This window comes from Eptatretus burgeri, chromosome 11 (genome assembly GCF_056783735.1).
Source record: "Eptatretus burgeri isolate ZD-2024b chromosome 11, Ebu_testis_v1, whole genome shotgun sequence".
NCBI lineage: Eukaryota > Metazoa > Chordata > Myxini > Myxiniformes > Myxinidae > Eptatretus > Eptatretus burgeri.
In genome coordinates, this window is record NC_140971.1 from 6,152,479 (window position 1) to 6,175,747 (window position 23,269).

At 47.1% G+C, this 23,269-nt stretch overlaps 1 protein-coding gene and 1 long non-coding RNA gene across 3 annotated transcripts in view; one reads left to right on the forward strand and one right to left on the reverse strand.

The window, feature by feature from the left end:
- Positions 1-28: 28 nt before the first annotated feature.
- On the reverse strand, positions 29-6,389 carry LOC147016389 (inhibitor of growth protein 5-like). 2 transcript variants are annotated; one of them, XM_085847830.1, is made up of 8 exons: positions 6,219-6,389; positions 5,516-5,587; positions 5,069-5,235; positions 3,943-4,060; positions 3,599-3,710; positions 3,089-3,233; positions 795-856; positions 29-657 (listed from the first exon to the last, which is right to left on the reverse strand). In XM_085847830.1, the coding sequence occupies exons 1-8, from the start codon at positions 6,253-6,255 to the stop codon at positions 618-620; spliced, it is 753 nt and encodes a 250-aa protein (XP_085703956.1). In that variant the 5' UTR covers positions 6,256-6,389; the 3' UTR covers positions 29-617. The 2 variants fall into 2 exon arrangements, with proteins under 2 accessions (XP_085703956.1, XP_085703957.1); XM_085847831.1 differs by lacking the exon at positions 6,219-6,389 and adding an exon at positions 6,188-6,206.
- A 184-nt stretch (positions 6,390-6,573) lies between these two features.
- LOC147016390 (uncharacterized) overlaps positions 6,574-23,269 on the forward strand; it is a 58,774-nt gene continuing 42,078 nt past the window's right edge. The window contains exon 1 of the long non-coding RNA XR_015049647.1: positions 6,574-6,849. This is a non-coding gene — a long non-coding RNA (uncharacterized LOC147016390). The remainder of the gene's footprint in view (positions 6,850-23,269) is intronic.

The window sequence follows — 23,269 nt, forward strand, 5'->3', positions numbered from 1 at the left end:
GGAATTGTGGCAGCAAAGAGCGAGCAGGTTTGCAATTTAAGCTTTTTATTTGGTGAACTGGCAATGAAAGATACGAATGTAAAACATCCAGAACAGCAAATCCACCCCACGGTGGAGGCAGCACTGACCCCTTGCCACCACAACGATGAGTGAAGGATCTCTCGTTACCGAACCCACTGAGATTTTAACAAATGGACTGGATGTGCAACTGTTACACATACAGGCTTGTACAAGGTGTGCACCGTTGTGTATATTACATGGTGATGTAATGTAACTGCTCTGGTCCGACCGACCAGTCAACCCTTGCAGATGCTGGTGACGTAGATGTCTTAGAGTCGTGGTGATAAAGTACATTAAGTGGCATAGTGGGGTTTTTCTTTCAAAGACGGCGGACAAGCTGTTAGTGCAGCAAGATGTGCTTGGCACGGAGGGAAGAGGGTCTCAAACCAGGAAGTGATTTTAACCCCACAATGTCAAATTGTGATAGAACTCGATGAAAAGCCGTCAAGTCCATTAACACTGATTAAACCATTGAGGCTTTTCAACTAAATATCTCCTTCCCCAGCACAGCCACAACCACAACCACACTCCCCTCGTTCGGACCGCATCGACTCCGATCACTTCTTCTTACGCTCTTGGGTGCAGCGCGGACAATACCTGAACACACGATTTGAATTGTCTGCACGTCAAGGTGTAACAACTTTTTAAATGAATGGTTAAGAGTGAAAAAGGAAATAAAGTGGATTGTGAATTGATGGAGATGAAGGAAGGATGAGAATTGAGGGTGTACTCACCATTTCCCCTTTGGTTTGGTGGTCAAGCCCACACAGGCAAAGTGGAACCACTCAATGGAACACTAGAAAAAATGGAGGGTGAGGGTGAATGACATCGGAGGTTATTAACATATCACAAGGATGAAACGATACTTGTAACAAAACGATGTCTTTGTGCGTGCTTGATCATTGAGGCATAGAAAGTGGTGGAAGAAGCGCATCGATTTATTGTCAGTGTCAGTGTGGGAGGAGGGGAGAAGGAGGATGTGCTTTGTTCTCTCAGAGCATGGGTTAGTGAGGGGGTTGAGGGGTGAGGAGAAACATGAGTTGGGGGTGTGTGGGGGGGGGTGGGGTTGGGGGTAAGAGCATGTGCTGGTGGGTGGGGAGAGTAAGAGTGTGGGGGGGTGGTGAAGGAGCGTGGGTCGGTGAAGGGGGAGGTGAATAGGAGCGTGGGTTCGTGGGGCTGGGTGGGGGGTGGAGGTGCGTGAGGTGGGGGCATGGGTGGAGTGGGGGGGAGGAGGAAGAGCATGGGTCAGTGGAAGGGGGAGCACACGTCGTGGGAGGGGAAGGAGGTGCAGTGAGGAGGAGCGTGTGGTCAGTATCAAGTTTGTGGGAGGGGGTGAGGAGGAGCATGGGTCTGGGGGAGGAGGAGTGTGGGATCGGAGGAGCATGGGGTTGGGGGGTGGGGGGTGGAAGAGGAGCGTGGATCGGGGGAAGAAGAGGAGGAGGAACATTGGGTCAGTATCAAGTTTGTTGGGGGGGTATGGGTTGGGGGAGCGTGGGGGTAGTATCAAGTTCGTGGGAGGGGATGGTTTGGTGGGAGGGGGAGCGGTTTGGTGGGAGGGGGAGCGTGGTTTGGTGGGAGGGGGGAGCGTGGTTTGGTGGGAGGGGGGAGCGTGGTTTGGTGGGAGGGGGAGCGTGGTTTGGTGGGTGGGGGGAGCGTGGTTTGGTGGGTGGGGGGAGCGTGGTTTGGTGGGAGGGGGTGAGCGTGGTTTGGTGGGTGGGGGTGAGCGTGGTTTGGTGGGTGGGGGTGAGCGTGGTTTGGTGGGTGGGGGTGAGCGTGGTTTGGTGGGTGGGGGTGAGCGTGGTTTGGTGGGTGGGGGTGAGCGTGGTTTGGTGGGTGGGGGAGCGTGGTTTGGTGGGTGGGGGGTGAGCGTGGTTTGGTGGGTGGGGGGAGCGTGGTTTGGTGGGTGGGGGGAGCGTGGTTTGGTGGGTGGGGGTGAGCGTGGTTTGGTGGGTGGGGGGTGAGCGTGGTTTGGTGGGTGGGGGTGAGCGTGGTTTGGTGGGTGGGGGGTGAGCGTGGTTTGGTGGGTGGGGGGTGAGCGTGGTTTGGTGGGTGGGGGGTGAGCGTGGTTTGGTGGGTGGGGGTGAGCGTGGTTTGGTGGGTGGGGGTGAGCGTGGTTTGGTGGGTGGGGGGTGAGCGTGGTTTGGTGGGTGGGGGTGAGCGTGGTTTGGTGGGTGGGGGGAGCGTGGTTTGGTGGGTGGGGGGGAGCGTGGTTTGGTGGGTGGGGGGTGGCGTGGTTTGGTGGGTGGGGGGTGAGCGTGGTTTGGTGGGTGGGGGTGAGCGTGGTTTGGTGGGTGGGGGGAGCGTGGTTTGGTGGGTGGGGGTGAGCGTGGTTTGGTGGGTGGGGGGTGAGCGTGGTTTGGTGGGTGGGGGTGAGCGTGGTTTGGTGGGTGGGGGGTGAGCGTGGTTTGGTGGGTGGGGGTGAGCGTGGTTTGGTGGGTGGGGGGAGCGTGGTTTGGTGGGTGGGGGTGAGCGTGGTTTGGTGGGTGGGGGGTGAGCGTGGTTTGGTGGGTGGGGGGTGAGCGTGGTTTGGTGGGTGGGGGGTGAGCGTGGTTTGGTGGGTGGGGGGTGAGCGTGGTTTGGTGGGTGGGGGGTGAGCGTGGTTTGGTGGGTGGGGGGTGAGCGTGGTTTGGTGGGTGGGGGGTGAGCGTGGTTTGGTGGGTGGGGGGTGAGCGTGGTTTGGTGGGTGGGGGGTGAGCGTGGTTTGGTGGGTGGGGGGTGAGCGTGGTTTGGTGGGTGGGGGGGTGAGCGTGGTTTGGTGGGTGGGGGGTGAGCGTGGTTTGGTGGGAGGGGGAGCGTGGTTTGGTGGGTGGGGGGAGCGTGGTTTGGTGGGTGGGGGGAGCGTGGTTTGGTGGGTGGGGGAGCGTGGTTTGGTGGGTGGGGGAGCGTGGTTTGGTGGGTGGGGGGAGCGTGGTTTGGTGGGAGGGGGGGAGCGTGGTTTGGTGGGAGGGGAGGAGCGTGGGTGGGGGAGATATGGGTTCAGTATATAGTTCATGGTTTGTATTGCTGGATTATCGAAGACATTCCGTACATCTGGGTTGTCACAGCCGATCATCTCTCCATAGGAGACTTGATGGCAAAGGCAGTAGGTGGGTTCATTCGGATCTACAGGCATGTCGAGCACATCTGAAGGATGCACAGCCATGCTGAACGGCAGTTGAGTTGCACTTTCCACCCTGAACATTCAAGGGAGAGAAGTAGTAGTAAATACAAATGGCAAGTTTTTTTATTCCTTCTTTAGCACTTGGCAAATGATGCTCTGACTCCATAATCACCTCTCATGTTGTGTAGATTTTATGTTTTCTAAATCAAATTCATGCAATGAAAGATTGTCTGCATTTGGTTAAAGGGTGTTTGTGGACAATTTACTCAATCAACAGGAGATAATCTCACCGAATGAAGTGGAATATGGTGAATTGTTGGGGGTCTGTGACATAATTCAGTATAGTCTCTGTCACCCACTACGAACTACTCTAATACAACACCCAACCACATCCACCTCCCACGCATACATGCACACCACACACAAGCCCCTACTCACGGCTTTCCAAGCTTCAGTCTCTTTCGTCCGCCACCCCGGGGTGTTTCTTCTTCAGGAGCACGACCGCGACCCCTCCCTACCGTCGCCTTCTTTCTCTCCACATTTCGACCCTCTGCTCATACACAAAGGATATTATCACATGAGGAATGAAACAGTTGGTATACTGAACGAAGGAAACAAACAACTTCATTTGCTGTCCAGACAACTGGGAGTGTACCACTACACCACCACAACCCATCACCACTGTGATCATTACAACCACCTTCACCAAGACACAGCATTTGCCCAGTGCCATCCTCAGTATCATCCCGCATGCTCTGCACGCATCCCTGTACTCTGCTCACTCTTGCTGGCACGCCCGCCTCCAGGTTCATAAAGTCCAACGGGTTCCAGCTGCTTCTCCTTGAGCTCTGCTTCAAAGCGTGCAAGGTCTGCATCTAGCCTTCTGATGTGTTTATCCACCTGGGGTGGGGGGGGGGAGATAAGGAAAAAAGGGGGGTTATGGAGGTCAGGGGGAAAGTGGTTATTGAAGTTTGACAGAACACTTGCTGTCATCTTACTCCACAATTCCACTGCACTACGTATGTGCCTTATCACACTGCCCCATAGTCATAACAATCGGTGTGCAGGAAAACCTGTAAGGAGTCCATCATCTTATTTTGTCTACCACTGGGACAAAAGACAATCATTTCTTTAGGTTTTGATCTTCCGAGCCAAACGGCACTCCAAGTGGAAAAGGTAGGCTTTGTGGCACAAAACTGCAACAGACAAAATCCATCCAAATTAAAGGGAGCCACAAACTTAACCTGTAAAGCATCAAGGATCGTGTTCAGATTGTGTGGTGGAACCCCAGGATATAAACGACAAGGACAGGTGACCAATTCCAGGGACGATGTAGACCATGTGCTGGTTATAAGTGGTGGGGTACCATCATAGGCCATTCAACCCCCCCCTCCCCAACCCCCTTAACCTCTTCCACTCTATCGGGGGAGGATTTTAGGACCCAGACACACGTAGTCTGTTTCATCCATGTTCAAGGTCACTCTGTGATTGAATGTCTGACCTGATACTCATTTCCTGTTTGATCGTACAGGTGGTTCCACCATTTAATGAGCATGATGCACCTCACCTTGACAACACGACTTTTCTGAAAGAATTCATTATTCTTGTGGTGGTTAAAGGTATCCCTGGTTATGTTGTACAGACCGCAGGGGAGTGTCGAGGGGTGGGGGGAGGGGGAGGGAGAGGGAGTACAAGCCACGTGACTTACATTGCTGGGTGAGGGGATGCATTGAGCAGGTAGGGACGTTATGGAAGACATGGCAAGGTCGTGAGGATGATATCAACCCATCGGTATAACAAGCCAAATGGAGCTGGTAACCTCCCAGAGGTGAACAACTCAAGGGCATGACCACGCACGGTCACACTGGTGAAGATGTACAAGAGGTGCAGCCATAGACTGGCTCATACCATCTCGTAGGTTTGCATGGCGAGTTGAACCTTGTCATCACCAAACTCCCGACACCGCGCAAACGCCGTTTGTATGCGCTGCAGGCGATCAAGTCGACCCGTGGGAGAAAGTACGGCCACAGAGTTTAAATACTCGCTCGCCAGCCCTTCAATCTCTGCCTTCAGGTCTGTGGAGGTCATATAGGGGTCAAGGAGAGGTCATGGAAATGGGTCAAGGGTGAATAGGGGTCAAGGAGAGGTTATGCAGATAGTTTTAGTGTTCAAAGGAAGACGTGAACATTGGACGATTCCTAATGGGGTCTCCGTTTACTTGCTCCGTCTTTGTGCCTGTGTGTTTACCACCAACCACTGGCAAACATAAAGGAACTTCCATTATGAAAAAAAAAGAAGAAATCCCTGGACACAACCACCAGGGGTTATCAAGGTCCGAAGGGGGGTTCGACCCACCTTCGGTGCGCTGGTCCAAGTCCCTCATCAAATGGAAGTTCCTTTGCAATTCATTGGGAAGATTCTCGATGCCTGACGAGGTGAGGATGAGCAAAGAGAATGGTGAGAGAGGAATTAGGACGAGGAAGAGCCCCGGTGGGTGAGTATTTAATGTATTATTTATATTCGAGCACACGGAAGTTCACAAGGAGAGAGATAGCTCGTAACCATATCAACCATCACTCAGAGAGGGATTCCTTACTCCTAAATACTAACGGAAAAGATAGCCGGCTTCACCCCCAAACCTCCCATTTCCTGGTCACAGCAAAACAAAAAACAAAAAAAAAAATCAGTCGAACGGGATTGGGACTGCGTCGGGAATCGAACCCCTCAGACTAGAGCAGAACCGAAACAAACCGACATCTCACACTCATATGTGGATTGGAGTGAGACGGTCACGCTGCACGGTAACCGTGACGACCAAGAGAGGTCACGAGTCGCGTCCTTAAAGCGCAATAACAATGAAAACCACGAAGTTTACGGCGAACTCGCGATGAATTATTATTATTATTATTATTATCATCAACCGGTGCGGAAACACCGATGGGAATCACATTTCCGGGTTTTGTTTTACAAACCAAACCCGTTTACGGGACAAAACCCCCGACCGATCGCTCGTAACCGCGGCAATGCCTCCATTAATGTCGCTTCAAACCCTCCTCACTGTCCAAGTAATGCTCCAAGTACATGGCCGTCGCCATGTTGCGGGTGTCGTGATGACGTCCTGCTCGCGTCAGATTCCGTCACGCGGGAAACGTCACCAATCGGGTGGGAGCCCGTACTTCCTCACTGCCGTACTTCCTCACTGCCGTGCTCCCACCTCCCGTGCTTCCCGCCCCCCACTTCCCCGTGCTTCCCGCCCCCCACTTCCCCGTGCTTCCTCACGATCTGCTTCTCGTCCCTTTGTCGCGATCTCTTCACATCTGATTACAAGGAAATTCGACGCAGGAAGAGGTCATTCGGCCCACCATGCCTGCGCCACATCCCAAACACCAGCTTAAAAATAATTAATTATTCTCCTCATCCTGAGGCTTCATGACCGAAATATTAAATGGGGAAAAAATAAATATCCAAACGGGTTTTGAGTGGAGGGGATGGGTATTTAATTAATTAAAACGCGACGCACACAAAGTGGAACGAACGAAGCGAAAGTTTTCCGACCCGGGATGTTTTGCTCCAGCATTATTTTTGTGAAAGGACCGTGACCCTCGTGCTGACGTCATAATCTCCATGGTGACGGTTCGAGGTGTCGGCGTGTGGTAAAACCGTCATGGCGGCCCCACATGTACACCACGGTGAGTTATTATATCTCTCCTCATACAGGGAGGAGGATGTATTTAGTCAGCGAGACAAACTCTCCAATGTGCCTAAAATATGGTTCAACCCACGTCTGTCTGTCTGCGATAAACAAACATTTCCACCATGTTGTCATGTTGTCCACCTGTTGATATGAAGAAGTCCTGTTTGCAATCTAGGGTGAATAGCCGAACCTTTTAATGGATATTTCTGTTTCGGAATGGAGTCAAAACACTGATTCACATTTATTTCATACCGACAAAGGTCGGGCATTGGCGCCTTCCTCCTCACACCCCATACCCCTTTCCTCCTCACACCCCATCCTCCTCTCATCCCTTCCACCTCACACCCCACACCCCCTTTCTCCTCACACCCCATCCTCCTCACACCCCTTCCTCCTCACACCCCTTCCTCCTCACACCCCTTCCTCCTCACACCCCTTCCTCCTCACACCCCACACCCCCTTCCTCCTTACTCTGCACCCCTCACTCCTCCTTACCCCACACCCCTCCCTCCTCTCACCCCACACCCCACATCCCTCCCACCCCACACCCTTTCCTCCCCTCAACCCAAACCCCTCCCTCCAGACCTCCACCCCACTCCACCCTTTCCTCTTGACAGGTAAGTTATGAATTGTGAGAAAATGACTTTAAAAACCCCTCTTAAGGTGTATCGTGCCATGAAAAATGTGATCCTATAAAGTTTCGTCACGATTAACCTTGGGAGTTCAGGGGAGTAGCGTCACACACAAACAAACGTCTCAATCGCTTTTATACAGAAGATAACATCGCTCCAAGTTTCAAATGAAAGCAGATCGCACAAAAAGGGGAAACCATGTGATCTCGTGTAAAAATAAACAATAATCACACCGCACGGCACCGCACGGTCCGCACTTTGTACTTGGATCCATCGACCAGTTACAAAGGAGAATATGATGTATGTTTATTTTTCCTCGTGAGACGTACCACTGCACGTAGAGCAAGTGACTGAACTGTGTGTGATACCTTCTCGTTCACGTCACCTTGCCACGTCGCTCACTCGGCACCGCCATGTCGTAAAACGATGTGTGTGAACCCCGTCGCTTCGCCGTATTTGGAGAATCGGGGATCTTCTGCTTCTTCTTCTTCTTTAGTTTTATGGCGTTTTCAGAGCCACAAAACTCTATAAAGGTTACGTGAACGAAGGGGCCTTTCGGTAATCTGGAATGCTTTATGGATTTCCTACTCTCTTTTAAAAATCTCAGAACCGCCTTGCGTAGTGTTACACTCGTGGGGTTTACTGTTTTATGACGGTGCACTCGTGGAGCTGGGGTTGCAACGATGAGGAGCTGTGAACGTTTGGGTGTATTGTTACGGATTTAGAAGCCATTTACACACAAACAGACGGCAGTCCCCAAGCTTAGTTATTTAGATAAGTATGTGTTTATAGTTAGGGTCCCCTTCCTGTGTCTAATGGGAATTACATGTGTGCTGCGAGTTACTTTTTTAGTCAGGGTTTTTGCAATACAAATCGAGCCTCCAGCCAACCGAAACCATCACTCCTTCACTTCGCACATCACGCCATTACACACTTGTGTCCAGCCACGTACGTGGGCAGAAATTTCCCTCGCCTCAGATCGAGACTCCGCCCAGAAAGGCCCCTTGTCCAATCACGCACAGAGGGCGACTTCCCCACGACACCCCGGCCAATGAGGGTTGAGATTGCCACAGAGGGCGATTTTCCCACGACACCCCGGCCAATGAGGGTTGAGATTGCCACAGAGGGCACCTTCCCCACGACACCCCGGCCAATGAGGGTTGAGATGCCTCAGATGGCGATTTTCTCACCCCGCACAATAAATGAATAAAGGAACGCCAGCCTCCGGAGCGCTGGTCTTGGGGGTCGCGGGTCTTAGTGCTGGCTGGTTTGTCTGGTCCTGGGTCATCATTGTCTCTGGTCTTCTCCTTGGTCTTGGTTCGTTGGTGTGTGGCTGGTTGGAGAGCACGGTCCCTGGTGCTTGGTGCGGCGACGAAGGTGTGGGTTCGAGTCCCCCCCCCGAACCAGCTCGTCTCGACCAGACCGCACGAGGCGGAAAGGTGTCTAACCGGCCCCATTTATTTTGTGTGTGTGTGTGTGTGTGTGTGTGTGTGTGTGTGTGTGTGTGTGTGTGTGTGTGTGTGTGTGCCCAGTCTATAAATAGCAATTGTTTAAGTGCCTTGTAAATTGTAAATTGCATTTCTGATAGTCGGTTTAACTCTGCTCTTTTTGTGCTCCCCTGCCTCATTATAGATAGACCCCGATTAATTATTCAATGTACCAGCTCATTGTCTGTCACTTTCTTTCATTGGTTGAGCACGGTGCGTATTGGGAATTAGGGAGGCCTTGTTGCTGTAATTGTTCATTTGGACCGACGGATCTTGGTAATCCCCGCTCGGTTTACACCCGGATCTGGCTCGGTAAATGGCCCGTTCCGCCCGAGGTCCGACAAGGGTGTGGTTTTCCCCGGTAGTTAGACGACGTGGGTACTTAGGTATATTGAAATTAGGCAATTAACTCTACCCACACCGTCAAAATATTGGTGACCACGGTCTGCTCAGGGACCTGTGACCTTTGGAGTTATCCAAGGGTTACGACCTTGCAATTCCAGGTGTTCGGTGGGAGACGGCTCAACTGCTCCACCTGGCGGCCATTCCTCGCCACCAACCCCTGGCCCACAACAGTATCTCATGTGAAATGCCGGGTCGGCTGTGGCACCAGAATAGCTCCTAACTTTCCTTACAATTTTATTGTTTTGTTGAAAAAAAAAGCTCTTCTTATTGACCTTCTCCCTTCCCTGAGGGCTCTAAATAATTCCATGGGCGAAGAATCATGATGGAAGAAAGAAAAGAAGAGGAAAGGGAGAGAGAGAGAGAGAGAGAGAGAGAGAGAGAGAGAGAGAGAGAGAGAGAGAGAGAGAGAGAGAGAGAGAGAGAGAGAAAAAAAAAAAAAGAAAAAAAAAGAAAGGCGAGAACAAACACAGGACGTGTGGTCCATCTTGTGACAACAAAATTGGTCTGTAAGAGGTCGTTGAGGATTTCAGTGATCTTGTTGAAGAGATTGGTGTGGTGGAACTCTGAAGTTGCAGCTCAAATCCAGTAGAATGGTACCATCCTAGCCTAGGCTAGATGTTGGCAAGCTCAAGGATGAGTGGGTAGCTGAGGAGTTTGCGAACGGGTTGAGATGAAATGAGTACCAGTGCACTGGTAAGAGGGGCATCAGTGGCACTGCTGTGCCCTCAGCCAATGATGCTACCTGCACCCTGCAACACTGTGTTGCATTTGAAGGAGGAAGAGGAGATACGAGCAACCATTGAGTTGATGTCTTGGGCAAGTGTGGAGGAAATATAACCATGTGTGCTGCATGTCATTTCTAGAAATGGTGTAATCTCCCATCATGCCACCATCAGCCCATGTTACACAGAACACCTGCTGCTGTTTTTAGATTCAATGTATGAATGGGTCATCGCCCCAGAAGAGAGAGTGCTGGAAGGGCCAGAGCTGATAAACTTTGTCATTGTGTGGGACAATGTCAGGTTCCACCACTCTGCGCTTGTCCGAGGATGGTTTGAAGCTCATGCACGCTTGTCAATGGAGTTCATCCCACCCTACTCTCCCTTCCTGAACCACAGAGTGTTTGTTTTTTTTCCACCTGATTCTGTAAAGTACGTGACCACAATCCCAATAAGCAGGCAGTACTTATCCAGGCCATGGAGGAGGCATGTTAAATGCCAATGCATCACTGCAGATGCATGTCACGGGTGGCTCCGCCATGCAAGGCGCTTTTTTCTGACATGTATGGTCAGAGAAAACATTCTCTGTGATGTTGATCAGAACACTTGACCTGACAGATATCAAAGGCTGGATGTTGATTAAGTGTAAAATCTTTTTGTTGTTGTTGTTATTGTTGTTAAAAAAGTTTGTTTTCATTGTAATTATAGAAAACTATGATTTCACGTCCAAATCTTTAGTGATGTCTGGGTCACTCAGGTCTGTCTACTGAAAAAAAAAAAAAATATATATATATATATATATATATATATATATATATATATATATATATATATATATATACACTTATAGGTAACATGTATTATATATTATAGGTAACATGGACATGACAAATGTCCAAGAACAGGCAGAAATGGTATGAAGAAAAATTAATGAAAAGGTTAAACATTTTATGTTTATATTTTGAATTTATTGCACTTTTGTGAAATGCATGATAAGATGAGATTTTCATTTGATGATAAATGTAGAGGAGTTACTTTCAGCAGCCCCGTGACTATTTTGTGGAGAACTAAGTTTGATGGTGGATTTAGGAACCTTGTGATGCGACCTTTAAATTTAACTCCACACATTTTGAGAAATGATGGGGAACGGTCGTGAGGGGGCGTTTTCCAAAATGGCCACGTATCTTGGTGTTTTGTCCACAGAGTTGGCCAAAGGGGTGTATTATGGGGTTTTTTTAATGGTTCTAAATCCAGTTTTCGTACTTGTAGCAAGCTACAACACTCACATACTGGTATTAGTACTTTTATTAATTCACCTTTATTGCATCCCTCAAGAACTGTCTTTAGTCGCATTTCTAAACTAAAAAAATTTAAAACCCCAGTTTGCTTTGCATGTCCGCTTTCCTTCAATCGTCGTTTTTTCCAACTTCAGTGCCAATTCACCCCTCTCACCCCTCCCTCTCAAAGCAACCATCACACTCTTCCCCTTCTAAGCTTCCCTCTCACCTTTCTCAAAAACTCCCCCCTCACCTTTCTCCCTCAACTCTCCCCACTCACCCTTCTCCCACCATTCACCCCCTCACTCACCCTTCTTAAAGTTGCCCCCCCTCATCCACAAAGCTGTCTCCTTCCCCTGTCCTCTCTCTCCTCCATCTCATCACTCTACCTCCTCAAATCCTCAACTGCCTTCTGCCCCTCTCTTATTACTACCCACTGTACCTCAACCTAGCACCACAGAGCCTTTTCTCCTCATGATCTAGCCTCCTCCCTGAGCTCTTCTGCAATCTCCCACACTCTTTGAACAACTCTCCTTACCCCCCCTCCTCCCTTGTCCTACCCTCCCACTCCCCTCCCCTCCCCTGCACCCAAAGCCTCCTCCCCTCCCTCTCCACTAACACTGTGGACCTCAAATATCCGGTGCCTTTGCTCAAACCTGACAGATCTTCCCATACAGATTGCTACTGACAAACCAAACACAATATACCTAACAGAAACTTTCCTCCCTCAAGGCATCTCTGACTTCCTCGTTTCTCTCCCTGGTTACTCCCTCCTCCGGTATGACAGACCTGAGCCTCGTCCTGGTGGAGGAGTTGCTCACTTCATCAAAGACTCCGTTCCTCACTCTCCATGCACTGCCCTCACTCCCCCACACCCCCAGGAATACCTCTGGCTACGGCTTCCCCTCCACTCCCACGTCTTGTTCATATGTGTACTGTACCGTCCACCAAACAGTGATGACTCCATTTACAACTCACTATCCAAAAACATCGACCAACTTCTATCTTCTCATCCAAACTCTCTCTTCCTCAGATGTGGTGACTTCAATTGCCATCATGCCAGTTGGCTGGGTGTGGGTACCTCTCTCACCTGTCATGGCACCTCAGCAAAAGACTTTTTTGACTCATTGGGACTGACTCAATCGGTCAACTTCCCGACCCGGATTTCAACCAACGGTACTCCATCTTTTCTGAATCTGATTTTGACAAATTTCCCTGAAAATATCTGTTCTTCCTTCGCTCCAATTGGTTCTTCTGACCACATGCTTGTCAAAGTGGACATCTCTCTGGCTGTTATCTGAGAACCACCTCAGTGCCGTCGAGTCTGGCATTTCACTCAGGCTGACTGGTAGGGTCTTCAAGCAGCCATCAAACTTCGAGACTGGTCTCCCATCGCTACTTTCTCAAACATCACCTCGTCCTGGGAATTCTTTCAAAGAAACTTGCTCTCCCTCTCATGCACAGATTTATCCCCTCTCGGCTTCAGTTGTCCTACCCTTCCTCCTGCGCTTGGTTTACTGAAGCTTGTGGCGAGGCAGTTGTCCTGAAACAACTTGCCTTTGCCTCATGGAAGGCAAACCCAACTGAGAGTAATCTCAGTTCCTTCAATAAAGCTCGGAACAAGTGTGGATCTACCCTCAGGAGAGCCAGAAAACAACATCTTTCTCATCTCAAGTCTGAACTCTCAAACCTCTCTCCCTCCTCCAAATCCTGGTGGCATCTAATCAAATCTGTATCTGGTGTATGTTCCCCCTCCATCCTCTCCCTTACCCCAAATGGCCGCACTGCTGATACCGCACGTGAAAAGACTGAATGCCTAAACTCGGTGTTTGCATCTAAATCTTGTGTCCGAAACCCATCGCTTTCTCCACCTCTCTCCGAATGGGTCTCTCCAAAAGGACCGTTTAGAAGCCCCCCCCCCACCTACTTTCTAAACATTCCTCTTGAAGAAGTTCTTTCTCTCAATCTTCTGGGTCTCACTATCTGCCATGATCTTTCCTGGGAAAGCCACATTTCCAAGCTCGCCTCCAAAACCAGTCGCCGACTGGGAATCCTCTGTCGTGCAAAGTCCTTCCTCGGCACACCTGAGCTCCTGACCACATACAAAGCTTTCGTCTGCAGTCTGATGGAGTATTGCTCTCCTCTCTAGGATCGAGCTCCCGCCTCTCACGTTTCTCGGCTTTACGCTGTGGCAACAAAGGCATTTCGGATCATTGGTATCTCCTGCGATGAGGCCAAGTATTTTGGTCTTTCACTCTATCACCTCAGGCAAGTTGGTGATCTTTCTTGCCTAAACGGTTTCCTCTCCGGTCTGCCCCCCCTCTCCTCTCCGGGCATATCGCATATCAGTGCCAAGAAATATAAATCCTCTTCAAATTTCAAGTCAATCGGATGAAAATTGAGGAACTTAGAAGTCTTACCTAAGTTGTTGGCCTTTGGCCTGTGTTCACCTTTTGGTCGATGCTGACCTCAAAAATAATTGGCGGTTGAATTTGGTGACCTGAAATATGAATCCTCTTCAAATTTCAAGTCAATGTCGGATGAAAATTAAGGATTTTAGAAATCTCATCAAAGTTGTTGACCTTTGGCCTATGCTGACCTTTTGACCTCAAAAACAATAGGCTTCTTCCTTATGACAAACTCTACCATGTGGTGAAGTTTCATGAAGATCGGTTTAAAATTGTGACCTGCAGGCGACAGACAGACAGAATAACAAAATCGACGAACCAATATACTTGAAAAATCTTCGATTTTGCTAGTAACAAATAGACAGAGAGGGATGAAAACATAACCTCCTTGACCTTCGGTGGTCGAGGTAATTAGCATGAATGTGCGTACGTATGGACGGACAACTCGAAAACAACATGCCACCGGCGACTTCATCAGCAGATGTCAGCAGACGTCAGTAAAAGGGTGCAAAACCCAACTACAGACCAATTAGCTTTCTGTACTTCCAATCATCAGCAATGTGATGGAATCCATTATCACAGATGACATAAAATCATTCCTTTTCTCCAACAGCCTCATCTCAATTCATCAATTTCATTTTCAGACCTGGTCACTCTACCCTGGACATGCAACTTCTACTCTCCCATCAATGGATGGAGGCCCTCAAGATCAGAATTGAGATCAGGGCCGTCGATCTGGACATATCTGAAGCTTTTGATACAATCTGGCATCCCGCCTTGCTCTCCAAACTGTCTGCCTATGGAATCCAAGGCCAACTCCACTCTTGGATTACTGACTTACTCCACTCACAGTCAACGTTTGGCACTCAACGGAACCCTTTCATCTCCGCTCCCTGTCAAGGCTAGAGTACCCCAAGGCAGTGTTGTAAGCCCCATATCATTCTTAATTTTATAGGCTGGTGTTGGGTTTACGGGTTAGGGTGACTTGCTTTGGGATCTTAGGGTCCTGAGTTTGAGCTATGTTGGCCACTGAATTAACACTAGGTGTGGTTGACTCAGCCTGTCATCCTTCCGATGTCGGCAAAATGAGTACCAATGTACTGGTATATGGGCACAGCATCAGCAGCATAGTTGTGCCCCAACAAAATGATTGTTACCTGGCAGCCAAGCTGCCATACGCAAGAAGAAAAAGAAGATTCCTAATCATCATCAATGATCTCACTGACTGGAAAATCTTCTTTATCTCTTTGCTGATGACTCCACTTTGCCATGACATCTCTCATCCTTCTGTCGGACAGGTAGTAGCCTCTTCCCTTTCTACAGACCTTGACAAAATCACAAACTGGTCAAACACAATTTCGATTATGTATCCATATTGTCCACCCTGTGCATTCTCCCTTACCCCTCATCGCTACCTGCATCCCTTGTTTGTCCGTCTCCGTCTGCATTCTCCCTCTGCGCTGCTGTTGTTATTTTCCCCCTTTCTCCTGCTGTTCCCTTTTTTATGTTGTGTTCTGATTTGTTATTTGTAATCGCTCTTCCACGAGCCCAGACCATGTAAAAAACAAACAAACAAAAAATCAATAATAATTAAAAAAAACAATGCCCTGACATATATGATCACATATCAATATGTATGTATATAATGCATTATACACATATAAATCACAATTGTTCATGTGTGTAAATGCCACCGGTCGTTATCTCCACTCGTGAGTCTCTAAAACTGAACGTAGCCTTCCTTGATCCTGAAACATCCATGTTCACCCCAGGAAGGTACCACAACTCATGGACCAAGCTGTCTCCTTATCTGTGCTTCGCCCAATGGAGCCTTCCCCAGTTCTGAAGCATCCAGTTTAATCACAGCAAAGAAGCATAATTCATGGACCAAGCTGTCTCCTTACCATGCTCCACCTCCCAACCCCCCCTCCCCACCCCTGAAGTGGTTGACGATGTAGATCTGCATGACCTCCCATGTGACCTCCATTGTACACCCGGTCTTGTTCTTTTTCCTCTCAGTCCCATCCTTCCGTAGTCTCACCCCTCCTTGGTGTGTGTGTGTGTGTGTGTGTGTGTGTGTGTGTGTGTGTGTGTGTGTGTGTGTGTGTGTGTGTGTTACATGCTGCCTCTGTGCACCAAATTGAGTGCCTCAGTTATCCGGAAGGCGAGCATGGCAGAAAAACTTGACGGACAAATATGTGTCCCGCCTATTGTTTCACAGGTGAAACCAGCATACGACACAAAACAGAAGGATATTTAATAAGCCATTTATTAATCCCTGCTGTCTACTTTAAAATGCTAATACCATTTAATAAGATTCCATCAGCACAATTTTAATAGAAACACTCAATGATTTTAAAACTCCTCACAGTTATACACACAAGATTCAATGCTTTTTGAATAAACCCATGACTTTCAAGTCGGTAACTTATCTCATGCATCTTTATTTTTTTAAACCCCATTAGTTCATCGGTTGTGTTCACGTTTGAAGCAAGCTCTGTTTCCCCGATAAGTGCACGAGTGCGCACAAAATGACGTCTGTTTGGCCAGCTGCGTTGCGAGTCCCCAGAGCGCGATCTTCATTCCACCGTGGCAAGCAGACGAACCCAGTTCACTACTCGCCTTTAAGGCCCACACTGCGTCCAGCAGTGCTGAGGAATAAGGAACTTACCTTTTTCTTTTTTGATATGCCCAGAGAGCATTTGTCTGCTTTGATGTTGGCTCTGTGACATCATCAGGATTCAGTTGTTTGCTTTGGTGTCAGCTCCGTGACCCCAGCAGGATAGCATGGGTTCATGGAGAACCCGACTGGCCAGCAGATAAGATCGACCAGCATCCATGGAGATGCAGCGAGTTTGAAAGTCGGAGCTGTGGTTAACATTCCATGTGGTTAACATGCGACCCTCTCAGCACCCTCATTGCTGTTGAGCCCGGTCTGTCAAATGAATTACAGCTTCAATATGCTGCACACTCCACTGTAGCTTCTCTCTGGTTACATCGTGTTCCCTCTCCCACCTCGTATGGCTCTGTGTCTCCTTTTTATTGTGTTGCACAAAGTCACTCCAAAGCCTGACATCAAGGAGTCTGCATTGGCTTGCCTTTGATGATGTGTGTACGTGGCTTTGATCAGCATGTCCCAAAACAATTTTTTCCTCCCAGGTCATCATTCATTTTCACTCAGCCACCCCAAAATTCCTTTAATTCAGCCGAGCCCCACTTTGCAGCCGTGGGCGTCGAAGGTTGCCAGGACACTGCCCGAGTGCCTGCAATTTCCCCCACATTAACGTTAATACAATTCAGAGAAAAGGAGCAGTAAGAATTGATGTTTTGCTCACAAGAGAACAGGTGAAAATCTTGAACGGTACTGGCTCACTTAAAATTAAAATGACAAAACCAATGTTGAAGAAATATTCAATAAGAGAGACGAGTGCAGGATTTCTCCCATTTCTAATTCCTTTATTTGCTGGTTTAAGTGCGGCTGGAGCATTGTCAGGTGGTATTTCAGCATGAACCAACGTGCTGGTGCCAACGAAAGGAAAGCTCAACTCCAGGTTCAAAAAGAGTTGGAAAGACATAACAAAGAGTTGGAGAAACAAATTAGTGGAAGTGGTATAATTGTAGATTTTGCTGAAAATTTGAAAGCCTACTAGTCTGGGGGCCAGGTGGACCCACCATACACCCCCCTCAGCATTCATTTTTCTGACTACTATTTTCTTACTTATTATGTAACTGGTAAAATTTTAAAACATGTACCCAAAGAATAAAGTGTCACGATCAACGTTTTTTGGGGGAAAACAATACCGACTTTAAAACAGTAGAAATTGCATTAGATAGGGCGGTGGGTAATTGGAAAATGAAAACGCATCACTTTTTCCCCTCCAGGGTGTCTTCTTTGTCAATATTTTAAATGAGCAAATTGATTTACTCATAATTTCAGCCTTTAGAAGAGATTTATCAGCTTAAGATACATGTTTTTTTAAATTGATGTGGCCCCCATCTCAAGTGGAATATCTCAAGAACATTGAAGGCGTTGTTCTCGAAGAATTAGAAATGTTCTTTAAGATTGTTCTGTCTGGCAGTAAGGACTGTAAAAACATCAGAGTCAATGAACTTGTGTTGTCCATCGGTCAGGACATTTGTAGAGGGGCTACAAATGGGAAGTGGATGATGCCCAAACATATACTGCTGTGTATGACACTTCGCCATATGTTTTGTAGTGAGGAGCTACTAAAACGAATAAACAAGTTTGGCTATAGTTTTAGCCTTAAAATTGAGACAGCAATAGCAAAAGCTGTGCAAGAGAGTGCTTCTCTTCTACCTGCAAGTATCATCCGCAATCCTATGAGCCAGTCTGTTTTTCACTCTGAGTTTGATAATTTTGATACGATTGTCAATGAGTTGTATGAGGCCGGTTCAGTCCACACGGCGCATGGGATAATGCAGAAGGATATTGTGGGTGAAGTGGTGGCAGACACCGAAAGTGCAACCATTCCAAGAACCAATGAGAGTTCGTTAAAGGAGATACCAGATACTAACCTTCCTGACTGTTACATGACAATTAGAAGTAGCCCAAACATGGCAATGGGAAAGGATAAACATGACGATGGTCTCATGTCCTTTAATGTTTCAAAGTGGAAAAACATCCTGTGGGGTTTTCTGCGTGACGTTGAGAGAGGAGTTCCTGGATGGGGTGGCTTTGCATGCAGAGGAGTATGCAAGGATCAGGAGTCCAGACAGTGACATATTCTGGATCTTGCTGTATCATGTCAGGAAATAGACATTACTATCCTCTTCGATACAGGTCATGGCAACAATAAGCGCCTTATTAACATTACAAATCTCTCAAAGCACGACACAGAACAAATGTGTGAGGCTATGCTGACGCTACATGCAATCACCGGTTGTGATTGTCAGCTCTTTCAGGGGTATTGGAAAGATTAAACCTCTCAAGTTACTGAAATCTCCTGCACACTGTGATGCCCTGAAGCATTTGGGAGATGACTGGAATGTTGATGATGATCTTCTGATGGGGTGTGAAAAGTTCACCTGTGCACTGTATGGGAAATCCAAATCGGAGAGCGTAGATGAAGTGTGGCACTTGTTGCTCAAGTCAAAGTGTGATGGGGATATTTCAGTTGACAGTCTAACATCCAGTACCATTGACCTGGCTCGATTGCCTCCGAGTAGGGCATGCTTGAGAGAACAATGTTGCTCGAGCAAATTATCAGATAACAATATGAAAAATGGCAAATGTTGCCATATATGAGATCCCCAAACCCTGGGAAGGACATGGAAAGAGGATGGAGAACCACTCTGGTGTGCAGATGAAATGATCTTACCACAAAAACTAATTGATGTGCTGGAGAGAGATGCAACACAACTGGAGGAATCTGGTGATGAAACAGAACAGGAATATGCTGCAGATAGTTCCTCTGATGAGGACTAAAACAGTAAAAGTGAAATATGTGATAATGGAGTACTAAGACATTATATTTTTCTGTGGGCATGCAGGGAAAGGACATTATTAGCAGATTGGATTGTGTAAATAAGTGTTATCTTAGGCGTTCGAAATTCCCCATGATATTTGGTCCTAGTGAGACTAAAATAATAAACAGGTGCTTATAAATCTCTTTTAAAGGCTGAAATTATGAGTAAATCAATTTGTTCATTTAAAATATTGACAAAGAAGACACCCCGGAGGGGAAAAAGTGACGCGTTTTCATTCTCCAATTACCCACCCCCCTTTCTAATGCAATTTCTACTACTTTAAAGCTGGTATTGTTTTTCCCCCCAAAAAACGTTAATCGTGACACTTTATTCTTTGGGTACATGTTTTAAAATTTCACCAGTTACATAATAAGTAAGGAAATAGTAGTCCTAATGAATGCTGAGGGGGTGCGTGGTGGGTCCTCTTGGCCCCTGGACTATTCCCTGAAGACGCCATCTTGCAAAAAAAAATAAAAAAAGTGCTTTTAACCTTCTCGCCTTCTCGAGCACAGACCGGTGCAGGCGAACAGCCTGAGGTGTACTCAAAGGGACACGGCGAAAGTCACCCCACCGACTGATGAGGAGGGGTGAGAGCCATCAATACAGATCAGAAAAGGTTTTCAATTTCAACAAGGAAAACATTCCACCTCATCGAGCAAAAACAATCTGTGGTTTGATTAACTTTTTTGACATTTTTTTAACTTTGTACTTTTATCTCTAAAATCAGTAAATGTGTTGGGTTATTCAGAAGCAAAGTGAGTTGTTTCTGGAGTTATAAATCGGTCAGGTAGTCAAAGGTTTAATATCGAATACTGCCATATTTTTGGCGAGATCGAGACCACCCTGGACTGAGTCCATATTGATGAACATGCAACAACGGTAATAATATTTCATTGTTCAGGTATGAGTTCCAAAAACCATCAAACACAACCAATCCAAATCCTCCAAATAAAAACGAGTAAAGTAAACAAAAAAATACTTTGTGCTTTGAATAAATCACCTTTTGCTCAACATCCATATCAATGTCCCCTTTCATTGGACCTACCAGAATAGAGTTCAGCTTTCATGAGTCAAGTTTAATTGACTCAAAAAGTCAGAGAAACAGATTTTTTTTTTAATCACAAAGTGAATCCATCTGTATAAAATAAGACTTTTTCTTCTTTTAGACTTATTTAGCACCTGAGAAGGTCGTGGAGAAGGTTCTCGACTCTGACTGTGCTGCTGGCCCGGGCAGCATCAGCTCACGTGTCCCAAAAACCTGCTCTGGTGCTCTTGTAAATCCTCTCTCTCTCTGCTCCTTTCACCCTGTAATTTCCCCATGTTATCTTCAATCTGCTTGGAAATCCACCAACATCACTGCACTTCATGAAAAGGTCTATACTTGAAGGGATCAGTTTTTGCACCTATCAGCTTATCATCATCAAGGTCGTGGAATCATCATCGCAATTCATATGAAATCCTGCCTTTTCTTCAACAGCCTCATCTCGGATCAACAACTTAGTTTCAGACCAGGTCACTCACTATTCCTTGTGCATGCTGCTTCGACTCACCCAACAATGGATGGAGGCCCTCAATATCGGACATGAGTTAAGGGGCATCTCTCTGGAAATATCTCATGCTTTTGATACAGTCTAGCATGCCGTCTTGCTCTCCAAGCGGTCTGCTTACGAAATCCAAGGCCAACTCCACTTTTGGATTACTGACTTCATCCACTCTCTCATTCACCGTGTGGCTCTCAACGGAACCCTTTCATCTCCTCTCCCTGTCAAGGCTGGAGTGCCCCTCAGGCAGTTTTCTGGTACCAGTCCTACTCCTGAACTTCATCAATGATCTCTCTGACTGAAAAATCCTCTTTATATATTTGCTGATGACTGCACCCTCTGCCGTGACATCCCTCGTCCTTCAAACAGGCAGGCTGCAGCCTCTGACATCTCTTCAGACCTTGAAGAAATCCAAAACTGGTGAAACACTTGGAATATGTCTTTCAAGCCTGACAAATCTTACACTCTCACCCTCTCTCTAAAACGACCCACGGGCAAACCTTCCTATCTACTTTCTTTACAATCCTCTTGAGGAAGTTTAGTCATTCAAACTCCTGGGTCTCACGATCAGCCATGATCTTTCTTGGGCAAAACACATTTCAACGTTGGCCTCCAAAGCTGGCCGCTGACTGTGCATCTTTGGTACACATGAACTCGTATTCACCTACAAGGGCTTCATCCGCAGCATGATGGAGTACTACTCTCCCCTCTGGGCTGGCTCCCCTGCCTCACATCGTGCTCAGCTTGACGCTGTGGAAACCAAGGCCTTCAAGATCATTGGAATTTCTCACGATGAAGCTGAGTCTTTGTAGGCTTATCACGTCACCATCGCAGACAGGTCGGTGGTCTCTCTGTCTTCCACCGCATACTTTCTGGTCTGACACACTCTGCTCTTACCGTGCTTTGTCACAAAAAAGTATTCACCAAGGACATCATGAAATCTTTAAAGCCCACCAACCAAAGCTGGCAAATGGGACACCCAGCTTAAAGTTCATCCAAAGGACAACACACACATTGGTGAATCATTCTGCCTGCAATACACCAGGATGAGATTATACAAGTTGGGTCAGGATTCAAACGTGCCTCTGTAATGTTCTATGATTTGAGGATTGCTCCAAATGAATTAAACAATTCAAGCAAGGGAATCAGCATGATGTTTAAAAAAAAATTAATAGAAGAAGAAATATACTTTGTGTTTCCACTCACACAAGGCATTGTCAGAGCACGTTCTTTTGTACGCCTCACATGTGCATGAAGATATCATGGAAACATTAGTGAGGAATCACAGGTTCCGTTTGTCAAGGAATTCCTTCCCAATGGAGTTTGGAATCTTTATGGAGTTTGCAATGAATTTCCGATAACAGCAAAATAGTTACTAACTGTTAAAAACTGCGAAGGTTTCTCAGTGAAGCCATTGGATGGAAAGGTAATTATTTCACGTTGATTAAATAGTTTGTGGTTCTATAATTTTTCACTTCCAGTGGGCGTGTGAACTAACGACTCTGAGCCAATACACCACCAATGTGCACAACAAAAATGAACATAACTCGAAATTGCATGAATATCAATGCTTTAGACCACATGCACTCTCCGGACCGGAGAGCTCTTAAATGAGGCATCATTCACCATTATGCGTGCTGTGGTTATGATGTTTACCCCGTTCAGACACAATCGGGCAATTTGTATTTGTTTATGAAGGATAGATATGATAATTGTATTCTGTACAATGTAATAAAACTCCGAAACATCCATGCAATGATGAAACACACGTTATGTGTTCGAGCTTTTCCACAAGCCTCAATTTTTTATATTAAAGAAAAGAAAAAAAAAAGATTCCATACATTCAAAAAAAACTTGTTTACATGTTCGTGACATCATTTCCAAATCTCAAACATATTATTGGGTCGCCGAAATAGGTGACCCTTATTGTCAGTAATTCTGTCTGTTTGTTTGGATGTTTGTTTGTTTGTCATCGGCATAATTGGTAGTAAACGTGGGCCGATTTTGACCAAACTCGGGTGGTACGTATATCTTATGACCGAGTGCTTTGGAAATTGTGATGGTTGCTAGGGACGCTTTGGTTCCCTAGCAACAACCGAAAAACCTTCAAAATCGGTACCGTTCACGCGAAATCAATTCCGAAAGCCATTATCCCACGTAGGGTTATGAAATTTGGCACGAATGATCTGCAGGTGATGCTCTATCAAATATATTCCGGTTTTTGTGATATATGGAATACTTTACCCGCAGCGCCCCCCTACAATTAGGGTATGCGTGAAAATTGGCGAAAATTGAAGGCCCCCTAGCGACCAGGTGAGTGCATCGATACGAATGAAACTTTGCAAGTTCATGGTACTCAATGAGTACTACAACTTTGCCTCAGGACATATTGACTGATTTTACTTAGGTCAGGGGTCAAAGGTCAATTAGTGCAAAAATCGATAATATGCGAGAGCTGG